We start from the raw sequence: 25,835 nt of genomic DNA on the forward strand, positions 1-25,835 counted from the left end.
TGTACAGGAATCTTCTAGCGTCTTGAGTGAGAAACGTTAAGAATCCTCACCCTCCCTCTCTCGTTCTGCTGTACAAGACCCATTATAGGAATGCATTCTTGAGACAAAGTAGTCCTTGGAGAAATTTCCCCTCCTTTTTTAGGGAGCGGGGTTGATGGTGGCACAAGATTAGATGGGTGAACAGGCTTCTGTTTTTGAGAGCACATGCTTAAATATCACCACTGAAAACAATCTTAGTGTTGGCTGTTGGAAAATTCACACTTAAGGTCACGAAGTATTCCTTTCAAGGATGACTCCTTGGCTCATGGCAAGTCCAGCCAGAATTCCCAGTGATGATTGCCTGTAGCTTTTATGTACAATGTTTAGGTTCTTGAATTGTGTGCTTACTTAGCCCTTATTGGGGTTGCAACTGCTGGGACTGAAAGTAATTGGCTGATGTCAAGAGAAAATCAGCGCGTGCAACTCATTGTGTTCTGACGTGGGTGCCTTCCCTAAGATGTTGAATGGCTGGAGGAAATCTGTTCTTCAAGCCAATGAACAGAGTATCCTCATAGGCCCAGTTGCCTGCAGCACTAAGGGCTGGGTGGAGCTTGATCCAGGCAAGAGACTAGGAAGTTGTGGCAGAGGGCCACTCCTGAAAGATGCATTTGCCCTGATCCGCAGACTTTTTGCGCATGAGCAATTGTGCATGAAAGTTTCCTGTTAGATGGGAGAACCGAAGTTTGAGGGACAGTCAGAAAACTGCAGACCAACTTCATTCTGAAATGTAAACAACATGCCAATTTTGGAATGGATGGGAAAGAGAAGTCTTCCAGGAGTCTTTTGTCTCTGTGCACATAGCTGCTAAACTCTTCTGGGCTGGCTGAGCCTCTGCTACTGCTCCATAAAAGCCACTTGGTGTTCTTTGCAGTCTTTTGTGGCCATTTTAGTGGTAGCTGCTCAGCTGAAACATTTCCTAAGAGGTGGCAAGATGGGAATGTGGAGGGCAGGATTGGAGCGTTGCAGGGAAACAGCGACAGACAAGTCGGGGGCATCAGCCAATTTATTTAAGCAACGGAGTCATAAAGCACTTTGGGAACATTTTAAGGTGCTATAAAATGTTACAGAAGCAAAATGAAGATGGCACAAATGGGGGAAAGGAAGGTCCTGGGTAGGCTTGCCAACCTCCAGGTGGGATCTGGAGATCTCTCAGAATTACAACGAATGGCCAGGTGGCAGAGATCAGTTCTGGAGAAAATGGCTGCTTTCAAGGGTGGAACCTATGCCTGGCATTATACTCTGTTGAGCTCCCGCCCCCTCCCCAAACCCCACCCTCCCCAGAGTCCACCCCCAAAGCTCCAAGTATTTCCCAGCCCAGAGCTGGCAGACCTAGTCCTGGAGCAGGAACAATATTGGGGGGGGGGGGAGAGATTGGAGGCACCGTGATTGAGGGTGCAACCACTCAGTAATTGACGCAGGCCCAGCCTAAGTAAAACGCAAGGGCTTTATTGCACTGGGGAACCAACCCTTGCACCGGGACCCCCACGGTGTGTTGCATCCAGCTCCGGGGTACACCTCCGCGTGGACTGTCACTCCTCGAGAGCCATAGGGGGTGTGGTGGGAAGCCGGGAGCTTTGGCAGGGCAAGACCCTTAGCGGCTTGGCAGCTGGAAGAACAAGAAAGAAGTAATCTGAGCCTCGGCGGGTAATGAAAACATGACAGCGTCACCCTGTCTCTGCTTAAAGAGGTGTTAGCCAGCTTGGCCCATTTCAAAACTCAATAACAAAAGCCATGTAATACTTCTTATTAAGACCAAGGGAAAACAACGCAGAACACAGCATGCAAGCTTTTGAGTTCTCTAAAACTCTTCCATCAGGTTAGATGTTTGGACTGATGAAGAATTCTGGAGAACTTAAAGGCGTGCACAGCGTTGTTTGCTATTATGGTTGGTCTGAGTAAAAGGCATTAAATGGCTTTCTGTTCTAGCTTGTAGTTTCTCTGTATATCTACCCACACTGCTTCCATGATTCCATAAGGGATATGGCAAGGAGGTACTATCTGCAAGCTGTAGGAATGATGGGAAATCGGGAACATACCAGAAGTGACATTCAAGAGAGCGAAGATCTTCCCATTCCTCTCTTTCCCAGCAAAGGTATATGCTAAATTTTCACCTACCCCTATTTACCTGAAAGGAAGATTCGTTTTTTTCCTGGAGTGCCCTCAAGACAAATAGAGGATCATCTTTAATACACGTGCAAGTTGTATGGTAGTTAAAAAAAAACAAAACCATTTTGTGTACAACCTTGTTTGGGAAGAATCATCTTACTTTCAGGGTCATCTTCCTTTTTAGCTGAATACAATAGTTCCATCCCAGGAAACCTTCCTATAACCCAGCTCTTTTGAGTAGGGGTAGGGTGAGGTTGGATTCTGATTCCAAACCCTGCTTGCACGTGATGCGTGTCTTACCCACCCTAGTCAGCACCCTCAAAAAATCACTGATGGGCAAGTCCAGTTATTGCTGGTAGCTCTATGCTGCTATCGTAACCAGAATCCAGTGGCCATCTTTTTTGAAAGAACCCCCACTTGCTGGCCCTTGATTGTACTCTGATGGGTGCAATGTGCAATTGTATTACCGACACAGCCCTGAGCACTATAATTCACTGCCAATGCCCTGCAAACCCAGTCATTCCATTCACCCTCCTTGAGTGCCTGTAGAAGAGGACATCTTACCATGGAGCGGTTTGCTACATCTTGGTGGCTGATGCCCAGTGCCCGCAGACACGAGTGATATGCTTCCAGCAGCTCCTTGCAAGCCTCTTCCCCATTTTCTTTAACACTGCAGAAGTAAAAGGAAGCAGGGGCAGGTTATGGACTGACTTGGACTGGGAGATTTTGACCTGTAAAAAATAGGCACGTGCATTATAGTTGCTTGGGAAGTCCAAATTTCATTCTTGAACAAGGTATACAAGGTATGGAGCCAAACCATCGGTGAAAAGGGGAAATGTGCTAGGACCAGTTAATGGGTTGTGAGGAAGGAAGGAAGGAAGGATCTGTGTACCGTTGACCACCCAAAATGACTCTGCTGGAGTTCACAGGACCTTCATGAACGACAGACACGGGGGAGAGGGGCTATTGTACGGAGGGGGATTGGGAAAGACTGAGTGAAAAGGCTGGCTGGATCCAAACCAAATATGATTAATTTTAATAATTATTATTAAAACTAATTTTTGCAATGTGGTATATTTTTGAGTTTTGTATATAGTTCTTTTCCAGTTCTGATCTAAAAAGTATATGGGGGAAAGTGAGGTTTTATGGGTGAGGACATGATGCCGAGTCCTCTCTGTAGTTTCTCACACCTTCCTTTTTAAAACGGCGAGATAGAAAGATAATTGTGTTTAACTTGAAAGTTTACATCCTGAACTGGGAACAGTGATTGGCTGTAATACAGATGATGTTTTATTGTTTCTTGAGAATGTGGTTTGATGGCATAAGCTGAGCTAACATTTGATGTCAATGAATGTCCTTTAAAAAATATATGAAGAAAAAACGCATATTCTGGATTTAGAAATAATTTGTGTTAAGTGATCCCGAGTCATGCTTAAGAACATCAAGTAATTGGGCTGGATCAGCACAATTTTCTGCGGCTGGAAAAGAGAGCAGTGTCCTTTTGCACAATGAAAAGGCTATGCTGGGATCTGCATGGACAAAAGCCACGAAAAACTGAGCCATTTTCATTTGCAAGGTTCAAATGGTCAGGTATCTTATGTCACCTCTCAAAAAGTGATGACTAAAAACAGTAGAATTTTCTTGCAAATAAAAATACACCAGTTTTTGCATCAGAAAGCATAATTTCCCCACTATTTTTTTTAAAGACTTCCCCTGAGGAATTAACAAGGAAACTTTTACTAGAAACCGCTGGGAAATACTACCTCTTTGTCTTCTGCTTTTGCTTAATTCACGGGTCTTCAACACTCAGGTGATGGAGTGCCACCTGCTGGGTTGCAAGCCAGTATAGAACTACCATCTTTTAAAAGGGGTTTTGGAAAGGCCTGTTGCCTAGCATTGTATACTTAGTCAGCTAAGGTGCCTGCTTTCCTTGCATACACTCTGTTAGGAGAGTGAGGGTGCTTGCTGGAGAGGATTGCTCTATAGTTCTGACCCTTGGCTCGTTCCTTACTATAGTAACTCCTTCTGGTGCTTGGATTGTGTTTCCTGGCCCCTGTTGCCTCTAGGGTTGCAGAGGCATAACCAGTGTCACGTGTATCACAACATCACTTCTGGATGTGAAAAGCTGTTAGTGACATCACAGCCACCAGTAAGTAAACATCATAGGGATTTGGGGAATTCCTAGACTGTTGCGGGGGTAGTTGTGATGTAACTCTTGTTCTTTTTTTCCAGAAGTGACATTGTGATAATCACAATGCTGGTCCCTCTCTCTCACACACATTTTCTTCCCACTGCACGGAGGAAAGCAGCAGGAAGTCTGCATGAAAACTGGGGAAATGCCTGCTACCACCCAGAGCAGGGATTCCCCAACGTGTGGTGCCCATGGGCACCGTTGTGCCTGCTGACCCTCTTCCTAGTACCCCCCAAGTGTTTTTAGACAGAGGGTGAGACCAGGTGGGGCGTTTGCCAAGCATGGGTTCTGATTGGCCACTGGAGACTTGATTGGCTGTACAGATTTCTAAAAACATGGCTTTGGCAGAAGCTGCTTCCACAGCACAAGGTCTTCACTGTGTGATTGAAGGTAAGCTGTGGCAGCCTCCTGCCACAGCCATTTTGCCCCTGCTCCCACCATACTGTGCCAAAATTCCAACTCTGCCTTCAGGATCAAAAATGTCGGGGACCCTTGACCTAGAGTTTGGTAACCCTGCCTTCCTCCTGTCCTGGCCTTGACACCAGTGAAGCCACAACGCCAACTTCTCTTCCTGCCATGTGACTTCCTGTCAAACACAGCAGTGGGTCCCATGCTCAGAGGGATCCTGAATCTGGAAAAGTTGAAGAGCGCTAGTGTGCTATATCATCCATATATATTAACATAATACTATATTTTCCCTCAGCCTTTTAAGCCTCTTGTGTTCTGTTTGTTGTTAGACATTGAATAAATCACTGGTGTTTATATTTGGAGTTGGAGGCTGCTGTTCTCTCCCCTACCCCTCAGGCCAATTGTGCAACCTAATCCAAGCTCCACCCAGAGCTACTTTAGCAATTCAAAGTTACCTGGCAGTCTACACAGAATGCAAATAGGGCCTTGAGAATCATATTTTTATTCTATCATCTTTTCTAACATTTAGATTGATGAAGAATTCTGAAGAATTTGAAAAGCTTGCATGCTATTTTATATTGTTTTGGTTGGCTTTAGTAAAGGGGGTATACTTTACCTAAGATGTTTTTAAACAGGTTTTTAATATTTTTTATGTTTTGGTTCAAATTTTTTTCGTGGTGTTACCTGTCTTGGGTCCCGAGATGCTGAGGAGAAAGATATATAATATCCTACTATATAAAAGGCTGAGCGTATTCAAGACAACTCGCTTCCTACCCTAGTGCACCTCTAGAGGGTGTTGTTGTGGAGGGAAGCCCAGATGAGGCAGCCAAACCTCCAGAGAGTGCACCACGGCAGGAAGACCAGGCCGGGATCAGGCGTGGAGCAAGCAGCAATGCCTGACTCCACCATTGTCACCCAGCTGGGATCAGGAGCGGAGCAGGTGGCAATGCCTGCCCACCTTTCATCTAACTGGGATCAGGCACGGAGTAGGTGGCAACGCTGGCCCCTCAACTTCGCCCAGCAGGGATCAGTGACGGAGGAGGGAATGCCCACATGCCCGCCCTTCCCTTTCTAGAGCCTGTTGTATTTTTTCTTACAATGGGCTTTGTTGCTAGTCTTAAATATTTTAAATAAAAAGTATCCTTTTTTGTTGGATTTTATATTGGACCATGGCACCTGCAATCTTTGTTTTGAGAGAACTGACTAAATTAGTAGAATAGCCACTAGATGGTAGCAGAGGACCATACACATGAGAAGGCCCCAGACTGGCTGCTTACAATTATTAGTCTTACTAGATAAGGATTGCAGGTAGATGAGTTGATCAATAGAACAATTCCAAAAGAAAATGTTACGTAATACCAATTAGGTCCAATTGAAATATCACCAGTTTGCAAGCTTTCAAGTTCAGAACTCTTGGACACTATCTATCTATCTATCTATCTATCTATCTATCTATCTATCTATCTATCTATCTATCTATCTATCTATCTATCTATCTATCTATCTATCTATCTATCTATCTATCTATCTATCTATCTATCTATCTATCTATCTATCTATCTATCTATCTATCTATCTATCCTGCCCTCCCCAAATTGGCAGGCTCAGGGCAGATTACATTCTCTAAAACAGCACATTAATAACAACAATATATATTTTTTAAAAAATTAAAACAATATAAAAACAGTACAATAGAAGTATTTTAAAAGTCCAAAGAAGGCAGCACAGGAAATATTTCATATTTCATATATTTCAGAGGTGGTTCTGACTTGAAGACGCTCTCGTGTGGCCTTCCCTGTGGTTATCTCATCAGTGGCCCACCCTGCTTCTCTGCTGCATTTATCTCTGCCCTCCAGGCCTAACTGCTACGGGCTTTGGGCTCTGGGCTGGTAGCATTTTAAAGCAATGTTCAGCTTTAGGGGGTGAGCCTGTAGAAGGCTCGTCCTCCCTTCAGTTTTCTGTTCCTAAAAAGCAAATTTATAGATTGTGAAGTTTTCCTTCTGGGACTGCACCTCTTTGCTAGAAAGGGGGTTCAGCTATTTGGTCTCTCTTGCAGTTCCAGGGCAGACCATATGACTTCAGAACTGGTGCTACAAAGTATGTATGTATGACCCGGAAACTTTCTGGTTCCAATCTCCTCTCTGCCACACTGGATGACCTTAGGCAAGCCCCTCAGATTTTCTATCTACAACCTGGAAGTAATGAAACTGGCCTACCTTAAAGGGCTATTGTCACATATATTAGAAATTCTCACATGGATTTAATTTTTGGAAAATGCTAGATAAGTGCTGTAACATTATGATTATGACTGAAATCCCGTACCTCACATTTTGGAAAGTAAACATCATTTATTGGTCTGGACCTGGAGCACCCTAGGAAAAGGCAGCCTGGGCTAGTGGCAAGAGCAAAACACACAGAAGAGCAGATCCCAGTTAGCATGTTACAGTTTTACTTCCATGTGGGTGCAATTTGCAGTGCTATGCAAGTTGCTCCCACATGCAATGAAAATGCAGTCTATACTGCATGCAAAAAGATCACAGTAAGTCCCCCCTGGGAGCCGATCAGTCTCCAGAGGAAGCCGCCACCTAAGGACTCTTTTGAGCTAAAGGGATTAGTAAAGGCAGTTTCACTTTCTTCCTCTCCCATGTGACTGCACTCCTTGGTAGAGCCTGAAGACACACTTTCTCTTGGAAGTACACCAACCTTAATCCCTTTGGCTAAAGAAACCTCTTTTGCAGTTGGCTCCATTCAAGGCAGTTCTTTCTTGATAATGATGATGATAAAAACACCAGATAAAAGCTGGAGAGAGCCTTGAATCTGGTCTTAAAAAAAATACACTGGGACAGATGAAGTAACCTTTATAGAACAGTGCCTCTGAGCAAGTGCAAAGTGCCTTTCCTTCCTAAATGAGTTGACGTAGCCAGAGTTGGCACTGGAGAAAGTTGATAAATCCAGAAATGGTTACTTGTAACCAACGAACGAGTCCTGTCCTGTACATACCAGGAGCAAGTCCTTTCCCATTCATTGGGTGAGATCTAGCCTGCTTTTTGGCTCAGTCCCTGGTTCGCAATCACTTTTGCACATGCATATCCCACAGTCTCTAGAATACCTATTTGGGGTGATCAAAGGAGAAGCCTTCTTCCTTTTTCGCCAGTGAAGCTGGTTGGATCCAATCGGTTCTACTAAACAAGCACAGAATTGGGCTGCAGATCCCACTTCATGGTTTTGAATGGGACTTGAGGACCAACAAATCAATTTCATATTGTCAAATCTGCCTCTGTAGGTCTCTTTTAAACCTTTATTTGATTTGTCGCAGTTAACAGGTGTCCACCTTCACCTCCCAACCCTGAGAAACTTGGCTTGTAAATCACTGCATTTCAGTTCTCAGTTAGAGACAAAAGAGGAGAGCAGGGTTTTTTTCCCCCTGGCCAGTTAGCACTTCTATTTATTTATTTATTTATTTATTTATTTATTTATTTATTTATTTATTTATTTATACCCCACTTTCCCCTCAATGGGATCCAAAATGGCTTACAACGATCTCTCTCTATTTTATCTTCCCAACAACTCTGTGACTGCGTATCTGTGACTGCCCCATTGACACCTAGTGAGCGTCCATGGTGGAGTGGAGATTTTAACCTAAGTCTTTGAGAGCCTAGTCTAGTACCCTATTGACACTACTCTCACTCTCATTACATGCCAACAGATATAACTAGGGTTGCCAGCTCCAAGTTGGGAAATTCCTGGAGATCTGGGGAGTGAAACCTGGAGAAAGTGGGGTTTGGGGAGGGAAAGGGCATGGCATAATTCCATAGAGTTCATCCCCCCAAAGCAGCCATTTTCTCCAGGTGAACTGATCTCTGTGGCCTGGAGACCAGTTGTGATTCCGGGAGAGCTCCAGCCACTACCGGGAGGCTAGGCACAAAAATGGGGAAACCCACGGGAAGGAAACGTCACCTTAATAAGCTGTAAATTATCTCGCAGCCAATTTCCTTAAAGGAGACTCCCCCAACGATCCGATCCGTACCAACTTCGTTGGGGGAGTCTCCTTTAAGGAAATTGGCTGCGAGATAATCAGACCTCCTGTTTATTGAGTCATGAGCGTTAGAATTTACAGCCGCCAGCATTGGAAGGTTTCACCCTTGAATCGTTTTGATATTTGCCGTAGAGGTTGCTCTTGAAAAAGTCAACATGAAATCTGTGGAGTTGAGCCGGCCCCAGATCGGGCGTTGGGCGTTGAGAGGAGTTTCCACCAACCTCACCATCACGGCTTGCCGCTCAGTGGAAGAATTAAGTCATTCTAAAACACGGAAGAAGATATAACGACGGGATCGTTGTTTGGACTATAGGTCCATTATACTCAGGTGTCTCTTTAAAATTCATTGTGTCTAAGAACTGTCTGCTGCTGTTGTTTGCTGTTGGGAATATGTTTTCATTGAATGTTCATTTTTATGAGATATTGATGAATTTATGATCTGCATTTGATATTCTGTCACTTAATTAATTCATTGCACTTGCACTTTATATAAAAAATTTGTCATAAAAATTGTTTACAGCTTATTAAGGTGACGTTTACTTCCCGTGGGTTTCCCCATTTTTGTGCCTATTTACATACGGGAGTAGCCATTTGCTTAGATTGCAACTACCGGGAGGCTGGCAACCCTAGATATAACCATGCTCCCATGGTTCATTTGTCAGCTAGAATGGCTGGAACCTGAGCAGTGAGGGGTGGCACTAAACCATTTCCTCATGCACTCTTTCTCTCTTGCCAATTGGCCCCTCCCTGTCAAACCTTTTTTATCCTATATGAGCAAAAGCTGCTTGGAAATGAGGGATCTAAAGCAAAGAAACGGCTGCTTCTCCAACTCACAGTAATTACAAAATAGGAACACAGTCTGGCGTTCTGCCTCTTAATCCTCCTTCATTTGTGGATGAGGCTTCAGCCAAGGCTGTCCCTCTGGATGTACGTGGCGTTGCCTTTTGGCAGCAGAGCAGGAGCGTGTCTGAGCTGCCACGGTCTGTGTTGCCTCTTCTCCCCACGTTCCCCCTCTTGTTCCAGCCTCCTTCCTGAGAACATTCCAGGCAGACAGTGCCTTAGGGTCACAGCCTGGTCTTAGTTTATTTGGGTTTCAAACCCTTGGATGTTAACCCTTCCATCCCCATTTCTAAGGAGAGAAGAGCTTGAGTAGCAGGACCACATCCACCCAGGGAGGCTTATGCCACCAAGCATTTCTGTGGAGACAATTTTCAAAGTACCAGCACCACAAATTTGCTCAGATTCCTAAGTTAAATGAATCCTGCCAGTCCTTGTGCTCACTTCCTCCTTGAAGGGGAAAGTCATAAGGACCAAGATCGAAAAGAGTCCAGTAGCACCTTTAAGACTAACCAACTTTACTGTACCATAAGCTTTCGAGAATCACAGTTCTCTTTGTCAGATGCGTGACGAAGAGAGCTGTGGCTCTCGAAAGCTTATGCTACAGTAAAGTTGGTTAGTCTTAAAGGTGCTACTGGACTCTTTTCAATTTTGCTACTACAGACTAACACGGCTAACTCCTCTGGATTAGGACCAAGGGATCCATGCTTAGGAGGTAGCAGGGGTAGGTGGCTGTTTTGGTGTACTGCAGTTGGATTGTCAGGCTAGGATCTGTTGATGTTGCTGTGGAGAAGAGGTTATTCGTGTGGGGGCTGGCCCAGCCCCATTATTGCTGTGTGGCTGCCTGCTCTGTCCAGGGCTAATGAAGCTTGTGCTGAGTCAGCCCCTCTCCTGTTCCCTCCCTGCCTCCTGGCTCGCTGCGTTACAACTTCCTTCTTTCTCCCGCACTGCTGCCCTTCTCAGGTTTGTGTGGAAATTAGCAGAGGATGTAATAGTTAGATTCACTGAGCTGGACCCAGCCAGCTTTTCCTCTCTGTCTTGCTAAATTCTCCTCCTACTATGGCTCCCATGCCATGTGGCTTTTGTCCATGGGGGTTCCAGCAGATTTCTGAGGTGGTCAAAAGGGACTTTCCCTCCTTTTCCCCGAGCTTTCAAGAAACTGAGAAACTGGAGGTGGTGGAAAGCTTTGGAGGTATTTTAGGGAAGTGGGTATATTTGAGAGTGTTCAGAGGAAACCTTCCTTCCTCCATCACTATGGAAATGGACATTTTCAAATTACAGGTGCTGATGGAGAATCAACCAGCAAAGCTTTTCCAGAAAGGAGAGACAGTGAGGGGGGGTGGGAAGCTTCACCGGTCATTCCGCATTGGCTTGCCAGGCATGCACAATGCCGGTTGCCATGGGAACGCAGCAGGAAGAGCCCAATGTGGGTCAGGATTGTGCTGCCGGCAATGGATTAATCGGGATCCACGTGGCTATGCACGGGCCAGCTGTTGGGGGCATCTGCTGGAGAGAGACAGGATTTGGCCAGCTGCCCTGACCTGTCATTTCCCATCAGCCTCCCCTGAGGTCATGTGACAAGGAAGGAAGTTGGTATCGCAGAGCAGAGCATATGCCAGCGTGTTGTGACAAGAATTTTTTTAAAGCAACATACAATGTTAAATGTCTGTACATTCAAATACTTATCTTTATCAAGATATTCACATTGAGGAGAAAAGTAGGGAAACAGCTTCCAGTTTGTTTTTCTCTGCTTCAGTTTTGTCTTCATAACAACCATCCTGTGAGGTAGTTTAGGTTAAGGGAGCATGACAGGCCCAAGGTCACCCAGCAAGCTTCCATGGCAGAGTGGGGATTCGAACCTAGGTCTCCCAGATCCTCATCTGATACTCTAACCACGGCCGTTTCCACACGGCTTACCTGCTTCCATTATGATCTGGCAGATCGCGCAAAAAACTCAGAAGATCGCATTTTTTCACGCGAGATATGCGCGATGTCATGTGACGTCGCGCAAATCTTGCGCGAAAAAATGCAATTTTCCACGTTTTTTGCGCGATCTGCCGAGACATAACGCAAGCAGGTAAGCCGTGTGGAAACGGCCCACTATGCTACTCTGACTGTTTTGTTCTAGTAAATATAATTCTAGTAAAAATGTGTATGTGTGAGAAGAGATCGAAGGGAAGACTTAAGCAGCAAAATTGCTAAGTAATTTTGAATTTCCGCAGCTATAATGGAGACACCGTATTTATTTCAAATTTCAGCATCTCAAAATAAAGGCTTAGTTATATTTCAAAAGAACTTGTTTCTGTATTTTGTCCAAGTAATGATCTGAATCTTAGTTGAAGTCTTCCGAACTACAAGTAGGAAACCCATCCTTGTGTCCACTCACAGTTTGGATTTGCTGAAGCCACTGGGGTGGAGGGGGTATTTCAGAAAATTTTCCCTTTCAAGTGAGAACTGCACACTCCTGCTTTTCTGCATTTCTTTATCCTCAGGGCAGATATCATCATTGTATTTGTGTAACAGATAATATCAAGAGGTGTGTTTAAATATCATTTTGCTTCACTGACTGTAGCTGCGATTTAAAGACCCGAGAATGGCGTTGGAATGGGAAGGTTTATTAAGTACTTTCTCCAACCCATTTTTTCTTATTGAAAGTGCCTCCTCCCAAGTGCTTTTGGCTTTGTTTGGGGACGGGGGGGGGGATGCAACTACTTTTCTGTTCTTTGTGTTTCTGTGCTGCTGCTCCTGCATTCCGTAATGCTCCTCACACTCTATTGTTGTAATACTTACAACAGCCCTAGAACTGGTATCCACAGTTCTACCACAATATTACGCATGAAGGAGGACTGAGCCTGAAAGGTCTCTTGCCACCCAGAGACATTGGGGCTGAAGTAAGATTTCCAGTAAGGACTTGCCAGCTTAGCATGCTTGCCCCAAGCCGTTTTAGTGCCTGGGGTAAAAATTCCAAACAATATTTTCTCCTCTTACTGATTAATGTGGGGAACAATCTGCTGGAATTTTTCCTGCCCAAGCCATACACTGAAATGAAGTAGCAGTGCTCTTGTACCACTCTAGCACATTTCAGAGGGACCCATGCAGAAGAGTTTCGTAATGCACTGGGTGCCCATGGGCCAAATTGTCCCCTCCTCTTTTATGCTAAACATGCCTCTTGAAGCCATTGTCTTGTGGTTATTTGTGGCTGCAGCTCATTCTCTTAACCACATCGAATTAACTCTTGTTCCACTTTTGGAAACATGGTAGCTGGTACCTAAGGAATGCCGCAAATTTCATGACAAGTGTGTGCAACAGTTGAACTTAAGGTGTTTTGGTAAGCTGATCAATGCTTTGTTTGGTTCAGCAACGAATGACTTGAGCTGGACACATTTGCACTGGGTTTTTGCAAAACTGTGCCTGTGCAAAAATGCTGCTGAGCCAGAGTCTGACAACCATTCACATTGCAAAAGAACATTTAGATTAACACCTAACGACTGGATTTTTTAAAAACACAGTGGGTTGGATCCAGCCAGCTTTTTCACTCAATCTTACTGCATTCCCCCCCCCCCCACACACACACACTCCATCCCCTGACCCACATGACACTTGTCCATGCAAGTCCCATAATCCCTGGCACAACCTTTTTGGTGTTCAAAGGGCATCCCTTCCTTCATTCTGCACCAGGAAAAAAAGCTAGTTGGATCCAATCCACAGTTCATTTATGACGGATTTATATGATTTCTGGATGATTAACCTGTCTGTTTAAATAAATGCCTGCTGTGCAGAACAATGGCACAAAAAGGATGAGGGGAAGTATAGAATTCCTCTGGGCTGAGTAAGAATGCCATGCACTAGAAGTGGATTCCACTGTGCTGTGTGAAGGAATCCATTGAAGAAACCTGCTGAACAGCCACACGAACTAGGATGGACAGATGAAAGGTCTGTCAAAAAACTGACTACTTGCTAATTGGGGGTGAGCCAAATGGGCAGGTGTTTTGAGTTTCCCTAGAACAGATGTCTTTTCTTGAACACATCCCATGAAGGGGGTTGGTTCACCCTCTGTTGATGGCTGGGTAGAAGTCATCTTGGAGGGGCTGTTAATCCTTCTGCTTAGAGTTGCCAACTTCCAGGAGGGGGGTTGGAGTTCTCCCAGAATTACAACAGATTTCCCGACTACAGAGATCAGTTCCTCTAGAGAAAATGGCAGCTTTCCATCACATTACTGCTGAGCTCCCTCCCCAAACTCTGCTTTCCCCAAGTCCCCAAATTTCCTCCGCCTTATCTGACCCTAATGACTAATGAGAGCCCTGCGTCTTTTCTTCTCACTCAGGTTGGGCAAGGCTCAGCAAGTATCAATAATGGCTCCAGAGGTCCTTTCCCCAGTTATGTAATTCATTGTCTCTGGATGATGAAAAATCCCTGGGGTCTTATTAGTGGCAGCCGTGTTCCCCCTCAGGCCTAGCAGATGACAAATCACAGGGTGTTCCTGTTGGCCTAAATGATCACTGATAGGCACTTGCAGTGTTTGTGCCATTTATTTAAAGTAATTGATATTTTCTGGTCCAAATATAGGCCAAGCGGAGTGGTCATTGCTAAAGCTGTCACAGCATACAGTAAAAACAGTAAAACATTGGGGCGCTCTTATCCAAAGGGTTTGCCTCAATAAAATCATTTTAATTTGCTTGCAAAGATGTGAGCTGAAGGGCTCTACCAGGCCATTTTTTGGGGGAGTGCATTCCACAACCGGAATGCCCTCAATGAAAAATCTCTTCTCTGCCCCCATAGATCCTACCTTATGGGGAGATAATTGGAGCAGGGCATCATTGGGTTCATTTAAGAAAAATATGTAAGGAAAATGTCTTGGCATGTTATCAACGAAGAAGTTGCTGTCTTTGTGCCAGAGTTGTATAGTAAGTAGGGAAATGAACAGTGTGTCCATTGATTAATGAAATAATATTTAGAATGGATAGTGTTGGCTCCAACTAGTTTGCCTGCTGGTGAAAAGGGGAGCAGGGGGTCCCCAAAAAGGCTTTGCTAGGGATCACAGGACAAAAGCAATGTGCAATGGGAGCTGTCTGGACATTTTCTCTAAACCAAATTGCCCCCAAACAGCTGATAAACCAAAAGCAATAAAAACATGTTCATGGACTGTATTATTCCTGGGTGGAAAAACTTCCTGGAAGGGACAATTCACAGTATTTTATTCTAATTCTCTAATCAGGATGTAAAAAGGTTTGCATGCTTTAAACACTATGTTAACCAACTAAAGCTGTAAGTGCTCACTGAAATTTTCCTTCGTCCCCAATATTTCTTCAGGATGACAACAAGTGCAATATTGAGAAATTCAGTGGTGCAACACAAATGCTATTTCTACATCGCGTTGCACCTTATGAGCAAAACATTTCATTGTAGTTTGACTTCCACTTGGTAGCCAGTCATAGGGTTACTAACCTCCAGGTGGGGTATGGAGTTTTCCTAGAATTAAAACTGAGCTCCAGACAACAGAGATCAGTTTACCAGGAGGACATGGCATCTTTGGAGGGCAGACTCTGTGGCATCACATCCTGGTTGATCTCTCTCTCTCCACCCCAAAGCTCCCCCCTCTCCAGGCACCACCCCAAATCGTCAGGAATTTTCCAAGCTGGAATTTTACAGGGGAAAATGTATGGTGGTTCTCCTTCTATCAGTTAAGAACAAATGCCAATCATTCTTGACTAAAATCAACAAACATCTATAAGAAACTGGGATTGAAGAGTTTGACTTGGTTGCAGCCCCCTCCCACCCAGCATCCATCTTTTAAAGATTACTTTTCAGACTATTGTGCCCCTATTGGAATGGGGACCACGTGATAGGCTGTGTGAGATTTAGAGATCATTCCCATGGAATGAAGAACCACCTAGTCCAGCTGTGATCCTCCTGGCAGAGCTTTAGCTGCTTGAATTAACTGGGGATGAGAAGGCTCTGTAGTATTTTTGCAAAGAGGGATAGATAACAGAGCCCTAAGCATGGAAGTGGAGGAACTGGTTACACTTTAATGAAATCTAGGGATTCCGGGGTTGCTGGCCTGGTAAAGTAAATCCATTCCCACAATCTATTTGTATCATTTCAGAAATAAAATAGACTATGGGTAGGATCCAGCCAGCTTTTTGTACAGTTTCACTGACTACTGTTCCTTATTACAGTCCCATCTCATGTAGTTTTTGTCCACCATGATCCTTAGCGTTGCCTTTTTGAGTGGTTAAAAGAGCCCCCCTCCTCCCTTTCCCTGCCACCAGAAAAACTGATTAAGAACATAAGAAGATCCCTGCTGGACCAGACCAGGGCTCCATCTAGTCCTAATTAGGGTGGCCAGGTCCCCTTACCCTCCCAGTGGAGGGGAGGACCCAGCACTCACCATTTCTCTGTCTTCACGTGCAAAGCACACATGCGCTCCTGGTGCAGCGTGATGATGTCACTTCCAGAAGTGGCGTCATCATGCAACTCACCCCCACTGGGGGCCCTGGTAGCCCTATCTAGCATCTGGTCTCACACAATGGCGAACCAGTTACTATGGAGGGCCAACAAGATGCATAGAGGCTGAGGCCTTACCCTGAAGTTGCCTCCTGGCACTGGTATTCAGAAGTTCATTGCCTCTGAATATGGAGATTTCCTTTAGTCTCTGTTGCTGGTAGCCACTGTTAGACCTGTCCTCCACTGGATCCCACCTGTTTTCATCTCATGATCTATGAGGCTGTATTGATGGGTTGGGACCCCATTCCACAAGGCAGGAGCTACTCTTTAAATTTTAATGTGGATTTAGATTTTTAGCAAATGGAGCTCTAAGTTCCTGCATGGGCTTCTCCCAAGAGCAGCTCAGATCTAATAAAGCCCTTTTATCTTAATTATTTTGCCAAGGAGCTGCAGTCTTGCAAGATGCTTAGTTTTGCACAAACAAGCTCAGTGCTTGCAAACAGCATCTGACAATTAACATGGTTTTTAGGAAATTGGAAAAGCAAAGCCAGAACCAAAAGCTGGGGCATCAGATGACAATGTGAGATGGAGTATTAAAACCAGTGCTTTTTTCTGGGAGGATGCAGGGGTATGCATACCCCTAAACATTTTGTGAATCTAACGGAAGAAAGTAAAATTTTTTAAATGTTGGAATTCCCGTGTACTGAGAGTACCCTTAAACATTTTTTTTAAAGAAAAAGGGCACTGATTAAAGCTCTTTTTGCTCAAAATGAGAAAACTGGCTGATCTTTGTAGTGCTCTTTTTTGGCCTTGGACTGTGCCAGCACCCAGCAACAGGCTATGGTGAAATGAATTTTTACCCACAGGTATCTGTTTAAAACTTGCCATTTTAGATGGTAAAGGTCTAAACTGCACTCTGATAATACTCAGAGGTTAACTTAAAACCTCTTTCACAAGTAAGCAAGAGTTTGCAGGCCAAATTTTTCTAGCTAGCCTTCATTCTGCCTGGGGGGTGGAGGACGGCTTTTCTTATGTGATAACACAGAACAAAAGAGTGTCTTCTTACGGCCTCAGGACTCGGGAGCAAAGGACTCTCTCCTGGAAAGAAGCTAGTGATTTTCCATCAGGTAGGATGGGAGAAGTCAAATGGTGCTGGAAAGGGGAACTTTGAATGGAAACTGCGAGAAAGAAAAAGACTTGACTGTGGAATGAGAAACCTTCCAGAACTGGAGATATTTGAACGAAAAAGGCTCCCAGATGACTTGGAAAAGGAAGCTGCAACCCTATGAGCACTTTCCTGGCAACCCTATGAGCACTTTCCTGGGAGTAAGCCCCATCGACTAACATGAGACTGTTTCCCAAATATACTTGTTTAGGATTGCTCCCAGATAATCCTAAATATGGTCTGATTTTAAGGGTTTTTTTTTTTGCCTCCCTTTTAACTTACTATCATACACAGGTAAGTGTCAGCTCTATTTTGCTTTTCTCAGTTTTCTTTCAACTATTTTTCTGGGGTTTTGGCAACAATTTATTTAGTATATTTTTTAATCTCACTCTTTATCTAAAGAATTAATGACATCTTATATCATCTATTTTATCTTCACAACCAGGGCATTTTTTCTGGCAAAAGAGGTGGTGGTACTCAGTGGGTTGCCCTCAGAGAAAATGGTCACATGGCTGGTGGCCCTGCCCCCTGATCTCCAGACAGCGGGGAGTTTAGATTGCCCTCTGCGCCGCCAGCCATGTGACCATTTTCAAGAGGTTCCGGAACTCTCTTCCACTGCGTTCCAGCTGAAAAAAAGACCTGCTCACAACCTTGTAAGGTAGGTTAGGCTTAGAGAAAATCCCAGGCCCAAGGTCACCCAACAAGCTTCCAAGGCACAGTAGGGATGTGAAGCTGGACTTCTTAGTCCAGCACTCTAATGACTACATTATACTGACTCTCAACTGTTTTTATTTCCTGTGCTCAATGACTGCAGATACAGGTAGAATTGCATTTTTCCTTCTATGAATGGGGCATTATGATGGCCTGCCTATGCTTACACAAAAGACAGATTTGCTTATCCAGGTGCAAAGAGAAAGCAGAGAGACTCCTGCTTGGACATGGATTAATTGAACAAGAGAGATGTCCTGGGTAATTTTGGAGTAGGTGAACATGAAAGGTCTGGTGTTCTTAATTTAAGGAGTATTTTTAAGAGGTAAAACCATGGCATGTGGTTACCAGAAGACCTATCTCTAAAACATTTTAGGGATAAAATTGAATCTGAACAGAGGTGAGTTCCTCTTTAAGGTCTAGTGCCTCGGGGTCTGGGCCAGCTTTGTAAATATTCCACATCTCTAGTGACAGAACAGGGTGCCTGCCACATGAATCTGAAGGAGGATTGCTTGACATTCACAGAATGACACGGCCCTCTCAAGCAGCACATTTTAGTTGTCATAATGATACTATTTTTTTTACCATAGGGGTGGAGGTATTATTTTGTGTTTTCTGTGTCAGGGGCCTCAATATATTTTTGGCCAATCCTGCACCTTCTTATGAGCAGCAGGAGTACCAAAGAGGTCCCTCGGGGTTGGAGTCTCACCTCTAGTACGTTGTAATTCTGTGCTGTCCAACTTGCGTCTCTCAAAAACACCACAATTCCATGCACTGAGATTCCAAACATTGCTGAGATTTCTTCTTGTTCTTCTCAGCACCAACTTTCCCCTTCACCCCCAGACATCCTATGCCATCTTCTACTTGCCACACAGGATTAATCGTCCATGGTCTAACCTTCAGCTTGTCAAAACTGACCTGGAATCACTCCACCGTATGCTTTCGAAAGACGACAGGGGTAAGGGGGAGAAGAGGGGGATCGCTTCCCTGCTGCCTGCTCCTGTGCCCTAAAATGACCTTCCTCATCGCATCAGTGTGCCATGTGCCACAGCATGCTCCTTCTCCCTCTTTGAGCTTTCTGCTCCTTACTTCTTTCACTGCTACCACCTTTCTTGGGTTGTCATACTTATGGGGATGGGTGGGCTTTCAAAGCATTCCTGCCTGGCGCATACTTACTAGCACATCCAATGTCCTTCCACCCCATCCCCTGTCTTGGCCCTACTTACCATTTTTCTGCAGCAGCTTTTAGCTCAGCACAAGGAGGTTCCTCCGTGGGACCATCAGGGGCTTTGTGTCCTTCCACAGCAGCTTCCTTTTGGCTGGGGCTTTCTGACATGTTGGGTGTGTGGGTGCCTGCGTCTGCACTGATGGAGGGAACTGATGACTCCTCTGGCTGCAGGCAGCCAGAGCCCTGCCCAGTCAGGTGGGAGGGGTGGCTGGGTGGATCGTGGGTATTTGAGATATGCACTCATGACAGCGCCGAAGTCGATTGGCAGAGGCTTAGCTGGGATAGGCAGCCTCTCTTTGCTTGCCACTGCACCGGGGACAGTTAACCATCTCATTTAATTGGGACTCTGACCTGGAAAGGGTCAAAAGGCAGGGCCAACTTGATCAGCTGCAGCAGGGTGCTACAAACTGCCTCAGAAGACTGAGGAACATCTGTCTGTTGTCCTCTTTCATGACCCATGAAAGGGAGCGGTGACAGCTGTCCATTCTTGGATCAGCCTCAGATCATGGGAGAGAGCTGAGACTGGACAGGAGGTCAGGACCAAAGACCCCTCTAGAAGAGCTGGGCTTTGTTTTTGAGTGTGTTTGTGAGCTATGGGGTGCTGAATTGCATGTGGTTTGTTGTTGGGAGTTTGGTGCAGTTTGCTTCAGAGATGGTGAGAGGTGCCATGCTTGCGTAGATTCTGTGCAGTCTAACCTGGAAAGCCTACTTCTTGATTTCAGGTGTGCAGGAATGGCACTCTTCACATGCACAGAAGAATAGCTGTGCTTAAAAGCATGAGCCCTGAAGGTAGGGATTAAGCCCTGGCTGAGATGAAAGGTCAGTTTGGTGTATCTTAGGGTTTATTTTTAAAATGAAAATATTTATACTCCACCATTCCTCTTGGCTCAAGACAGTATATGATGTAGATTCCTGCCCCCCCCGCCGTATGCATAGTGCACAGCATGTGTGGCTGTGCATTGCTTGGCATAGATTCATGGTGGAATGAATCTTTGTGATTGGAAGAGGTGAGTAAAAGAGAAGTAAAAGAATGCCTTTAATGTGCACTGTATTATTGTTTATATTCTGATGTGTGAATATCATGTTGTATCTGTGTGTAGTGTGGAGGGGGGCAGGATTGGTGTGTGGCAGGAAGAGAGGTGCATGGGGATCTTCTAGGCAAGTTTGTAATGTGGAACAAGTGCTGATGCGCCACTGCATTCCACATTTTACTCTCATTAAGGAAGGATGTTTAATGGCACATCGGTAGCATAATTGGACACAACCTGGTCTAGAACTTGGGGTACTTAAGCCACACACATTTCAGTGAGACTGAAGCATGCATATGGATGACTCCATATAAGACAGTGGACACCTCTGTATGGAAGACTTTATGCACATGATATGCATGGATTTGTGTGTAACAGACTAACGTTTCTGAGTTTGTATATGTAAGGAACTGTCTATTGACTAGATGCATGACAGACCGTGTGAGGGGTGTATGTCATGACTAGTCCCTAGAAGGTGGTAGGTAACTTTCATGGAATTGTCATTTATTATTTTATTTTTAACCTGCCTTTTTCCAGTTATGGACTCAGCTGGCTATATTGGGATGCACAGATGCAATCTATCACATTTAAAAAAATTTTGTCCTTCCTCTGAGCTCAGAGCAGCACATAGGATTCTCCCTCCTCCATTTTACTGTCACAAACAACCCTGTGAGGTAGGTTAAGCCATGAGATTCGCCTATAGGCACCCAGTGACCCAGATGGGTAAGTGAAGCATGCCTCATTTAAAAACTCGCATTTCATTCATATCAATGTAAATTCAAACCAGTATTTGCCATTTTCTGGCACTAAATCTAGAGGCAGAAGCTCAGTTCAGAGAACCCAAAGAACCCAGGGTGAGTGAGCGCCTTCCTTTGCCCTTCCCTCTTGTGTGACTGAAGATGGAAGTCTTCCATGAGCTTCTGTTTGTTGTGAATGGATGTGGTTTGTTTCAGTCCAAGGAACTGGGATTCCAAACAGGATTAAACTGGTTAAAATCCCACTTGAAATAAAAGATACTTCCATTTGTGAGAACCAGCATGATGTAGTGGTTAGACTCTTAGGCAGAGTTCAAATCCCCACTCTGGTGTGGAAGCTTGCTGGGTCACGTCGGCCAGTCACTCTTTCTCAGCCTAACCTACCTCATAGGGTGGTCGTTGTGAGGATAAATGGAGGAGAGAGGAATGATTTAAGCTACTTTGGTTCTACCTTGGGGAGAAAGGCAGGGAATAAATGAAGTAAGAAAATAAATAAAGATACTCACACTCATCCATCCTGTGAAGTCAGTTGAAGACTACTATCTCAGGACATCGCACAAGGAGAGCCAGTGTGGTATAGGGGTTAAAGTGTCAAAGTAGGATCTGGGAGACTCAAGTTCAAAACCACACTCTTTGATGGAAGCTTGCTGGGTGACCTTGGGCCAGTCATGTACTCTCAGCCTAACCTACCTCACAGGGTTGTTGTGAGGATAAAATGGAGGAGAATTATGTAAGCCACTTTGGGTCCCCATTGGGGAGATAGGTGGGGCATAAATTAAATAAATAAATAGAGAAGGGAAGGAATGTACAACCCTGATAATTAACGATGTTTATGTCTATCAGAAATACTCACCCCCCCCCTCAATTTGCTTGTGATGTCCAAATGCAGTGTGAGTGGAAAATAAACTAGCCAGGAAAGGGAAGGCAAGGGAAAGCCATATGAGTAATATGTGGTAGCATCCCAAAAATCTAAGGATTTTAGATTTGTTAGTATGGGGGAGGCGCCTTGCCCATCTTTCTAGGTCTCCCCCTTACACCACCCAGACCCAACCAAACCATCATATGATATCAGTCTCATGACCTGCCTGTATCCATTTATAGTGACCAGGGCCCCTGGAATTTTCTCCCCACCTCCCCCACCCTGTGCATCCTTGGGAAACTGGGCTAAAAAATTTCCATTCCACCTCTCTGAGATGTTCAAGAGAGTAAGGTTTTAAATGGGATTGCAGCACCACCTGGTGATCAGAGCAGAGCAGTATAATGTGTTGTGTAAATAGATCACTTAAGCCCAGGCCTGGTGCGTCCATGGAAGCCCAGTTACCTTAAAGCATGCACTTGGACTTACTGAGTGGGCTGTAGAAGTTTCTGTCAGCTATGAGGCACTCACTGATATTTCCATTCATTTATTTGAAGCCTTGGCTGGAAATGTAGCTGCTCCATCTAGCCCCAAAGGCAGCTTATGACTTTGAAGGAGCACTAGCCCACCTGGCCTAGTACCAGGAAGCTGCTTGACTGCTATCCCATGTTACCAGAACTGCTATTTTATGGGGAAATTAGCATGCGGTCTGGGTTAAATAAGTGTGGATCTTAACCAACTATACCAGAGTCCATCTTCCAGATTACTCGTGCAATAAAGAGGCAAGGACTAATAGTATAAAACGTGTTTACTGGAGGTGTTGTGTATGCCTACAATAACACACCTAATCAAAGTACATACAAGAGCTAAGAAATAAAGAGTAGGAAAATAGAGCCATTTGCATTAGCAGGGAACCCACTTGAGATCGAAGAAGTGGGGCGATACGTACCTGGTCATGGCGAGAAGCAAATGCCTGCACTAGACATGCAGAGTGACGGTTGGGGTTCAAGAGAGGAATGGCACACCGAGCTGGGATCGGGAGAGGAATGAAGTGCACCTCATGGCAGGCAGAGCCTGCTTAAGTACCCAAAAATGTACCCTGAGGCAAGGGCCTTCCATATGGTTCTCAGGAGGGGAAACAAAGGCTTGATGGCTCTACAACTACAGCTAATGGGCCACTTTAGGGTCTAATTGTGTGATAGTGACACCTTGGGAAGAGGGGACAAAGGAGGGGAGGGGATTGCCGGGCGGGCTGATTGAATCTGTTGGGAAGCTGGAGTTGTCTTTTTTTTAATTATTTTTTATTTTAAACAATAATAAACAGTACTAGACATTAAAAGGTGTATAGTGAATACATGAGGTAATGTCGTATAGAAACAAGAAAGTTGTTTACAAATGTTTTAACTCCAAAATACTGTCATTGTTTAACCTTACAACTAGAAGTAAAATATATATTGCCTTTAAATTTGGTTTGTTTGAGGAACCACCTATTCAATTTATACCGAATAACCATTCTACAACTATGTGCTTCTTCAAACATAGTTGAAACTATCCGTTATAGTGATAAGAACACAACAATACACAACAATCTTTTAATAGTTAGACCTGATATATAGGTGTCTATATTGTGAAGTAACCAGAGTTAGTTACTGTTTGCAAAATCTTTGATTTTAGTTGTAGCTTGTTTTCTTCTATATAGGTAAAAAAGGGAAACCATTTGTCAGTGAAGTTTGTTTCCTTAGGGAAATGTTCAGCTCTATATAAATCATCATTTATCTTTTCAAGAATAAAGTTGTTCCAAAGTTTATCAAACCAATTGTCAATCGTCAGTGCTTGGTTCACTTTCCACAGCGTAGCTATGGCACTTTTGGCCGCGACAAAAAACGTTGCAATAAGCTCTCTTCTGATTCTTGGGATTGCTAAGTCTCCCCATTGGTCTAGGAAGATGATTTCGGGGTCTAGAGGGACTTTGTAGCCTGTAATTATTTTGATCTCGCCTAGTACTTCTTTCCAAAAATTAGAGATACAATTGCACTCCCACCAGCAGTGGGCGTAGGAACCGTCTTGTCTGCAATTCTTCCAACATAATGGGGATAAGGATGAGGAGATCAATGATGGGAAGCTGGAGTTGTCTTGATGGCATCTGCCCTGGAATGCGGTGGTTGTATTGACATGCCCCCATTAGGTGTTCTGGGCAGCTGGCATGTAGCTTCCATCTCAGGGCGGCTTCCAGCGATATGCATATCAGGGTGAGGCTGGGCTCTGTGAACGTGACAGGAGCCTGGTCTTGAAATGGCAGCCTCAGAGTAAGCTGTCCATGTTGGTTCTTTGCTGCCTGGGATCAAGGCTTCTTCCTTGGCATGTCTCAGGGGCCGGCTAGCAGGCTGCCCAGTGGTGAGGGCAGACTCAGTGACCGTCCTGCAAGGGGCTCTCTGCGGGTACTGACCAGGGGGTGCCTGGCCAGGCTCGTGGAGGGTTCCTACGGCTGGCACTGTACTGCTAGTGGCATGGCTCTGGGCCCAGGTGAGGTAGGTGTCCAAGGAGGCAGGAGACAGGCGTAGGTGGCACAGTCCATTACAGCAGAGAGAACAGAAAACAGACATGGGCAGTGCTGCCCCTAAACAGAGTCTTTGATGGAGCCTTAAAACAGCAAGTCAGGAAAGTTGGCATAGTCCAGAGTGGGCTCCATAACAAGGGGGGGGGGTCCCCTGGCAACACCCAGCATAAATGGTTTGCCCCCTACTCCCTGCACCTTTTGGTGACTACCATTTGTAAAGACGCAGTTCCCAAACTGCACAACATACATAGTTATTCATTTCACTTCATTTATACTGTCTTTCTCCCCAATGGTGACCCAAAGTGGCTTACATCATTCTCCTCACCTCCATTTTTTCCTCACAACAATCCTGTGAGGTAGGTTAGGCCAAGAGCATGTGACTGGCCCATGGTGACTCAGCAAGCTTCCATGGCAGAGCAGGGAACTGAACCTTGGTTGTCTTCATCCTAGTCCATGACTCTGGCCACTGCACCATGCTAGCTCTTATAGACATTTAATGTATATATAGTTGTCTGAAAGCAATATACTGCTCTTCTTGAGCACTACAGCACACCTCCCCCAAGATTCAAAGTTTCAAAACTCCTGGAGAACTGTAAATGTCAGAAAAACTATCAGTGGTAAACATTCTTTTAATTTGGGGCATTGGGAAGAGAATTATGCCAGGCTGGGAATCAGGCCTAGTAGCACAGCACCCAAATTGGCACCCATCTTTGTGGTGTCATGAGATGACAGGCCCATGAACAGACACAATGCTTTGCCATATGGGGAGCACAACTCTCTGCCCAGTCATGAATTGTGGAAGACCAGTTCCCTCACAGCCAGTCCAAAGGACAGCCCCTCACTTGCTTCTCATATTATGTTAAAGGCAGCAGCACCAGGGCCGTTTCCAGACGGCCCCCCGCCTCGCGAAACGTCGCGCGTCGTCGCGCGTCGTTGCGCAGAAAACGTGAAATATCGCGTTTTCTCGCGCGAGTTTTGCGCGACGTCGCGCAAAACTCGCGCGAGAAAACGCGATATTTTGCGTTTTCTGCGCAACGACGCGCGACGACGCGCGACGTTTCGCGAGGCGGGGGGCCGTCTGGAAACGGCCCAGCTGACATCTTGGAGGAAGAAATAGCTCTGGAAACTCCAGCAACATAGCCTGAGCAAAGTCTCTTTCATGGGTGCACAGCAGAAATCAGGATTTATCTATTGTATAATAAACATTTAGATAAGGGGCCTGGAGCCTTGCTTGCTTGTCTAAGAACTTTGCAGTCAAGACCATTCCAGCCTCAAGTATTTTTCCAGGTTGCCTTTTCCTTCTCCTTTGCCTTGCTGCAGGCCACAAAACCTGGACCAGAGAGTCTTCAGAAATGGCCTCTCCCTTCAGACCTTGATTGGTCCAGCAAAAGCTTCCAGTAGTAGCTCAAGGTATGGATTTCACATAGGCTGGTATGTGGCAGCAGCTAGGAGCTGTTCACAGCTGGACAGGAGGGTG

At 45.0% G+C, this 25,835-nt stretch overlaps 1 protein-coding gene across 1 annotated transcript; it reads right to left on the reverse strand.

The window, feature by feature from the left end:
* Window positions 1-1,182: 1,182 nt before the first annotated feature.
* LOC129338706 (cytochrome c oxidase copper chaperone-like) lies at window positions 1,183-19,286 on the reverse strand. The gene is made up of 3 exons (XM_054993137.1): window positions 19,161-19,286; window positions 2,710-2,815; window positions 1,183-1,645 (listed from the first exon to the last, which is right to left on the reverse strand). Exons 1-3 carry the CDS (start codon window positions 19,268-19,270, stop codon window positions 1,631-1,633), a joined length of 231 nt encoding a protein of 76 aa, XP_054849112.1. The 5' UTR covers window positions 19,271-19,286; the 3' UTR covers window positions 1,183-1,630.
* Window positions 19,287-25,835: the final 6,549 nt, after the last annotated feature.

The sequence above is a fragment of the Eublepharis macularius genome, chromosome 12, assembly GCF_028583425.1.
Source record: "Eublepharis macularius isolate TG4126 chromosome 12, MPM_Emac_v1.0, whole genome shotgun sequence".
NCBI lineage: Eukaryota > Metazoa > Chordata > Lepidosauria > Squamata > Eublepharidae > Eublepharis > Eublepharis macularius.

Excerpts from the sequence above, each read along its gene's own strand:
- LOC129338706 (XM_054993137.1), bottom strand. The coding sequence starts at position 19,270 with ATGTCAGAAAGCCCCAGCCAAAAGGAAGCTGCTGTGGAAGGACACAAA. Across the intron at positions 2,816-19,160 it reads AAAGCTGCTGCAGAAAAATG|TGTTAAAGAAAATGGGGAAG; the intron begins GTAAGTAGGGCC and ends TTACTTCTGCAG.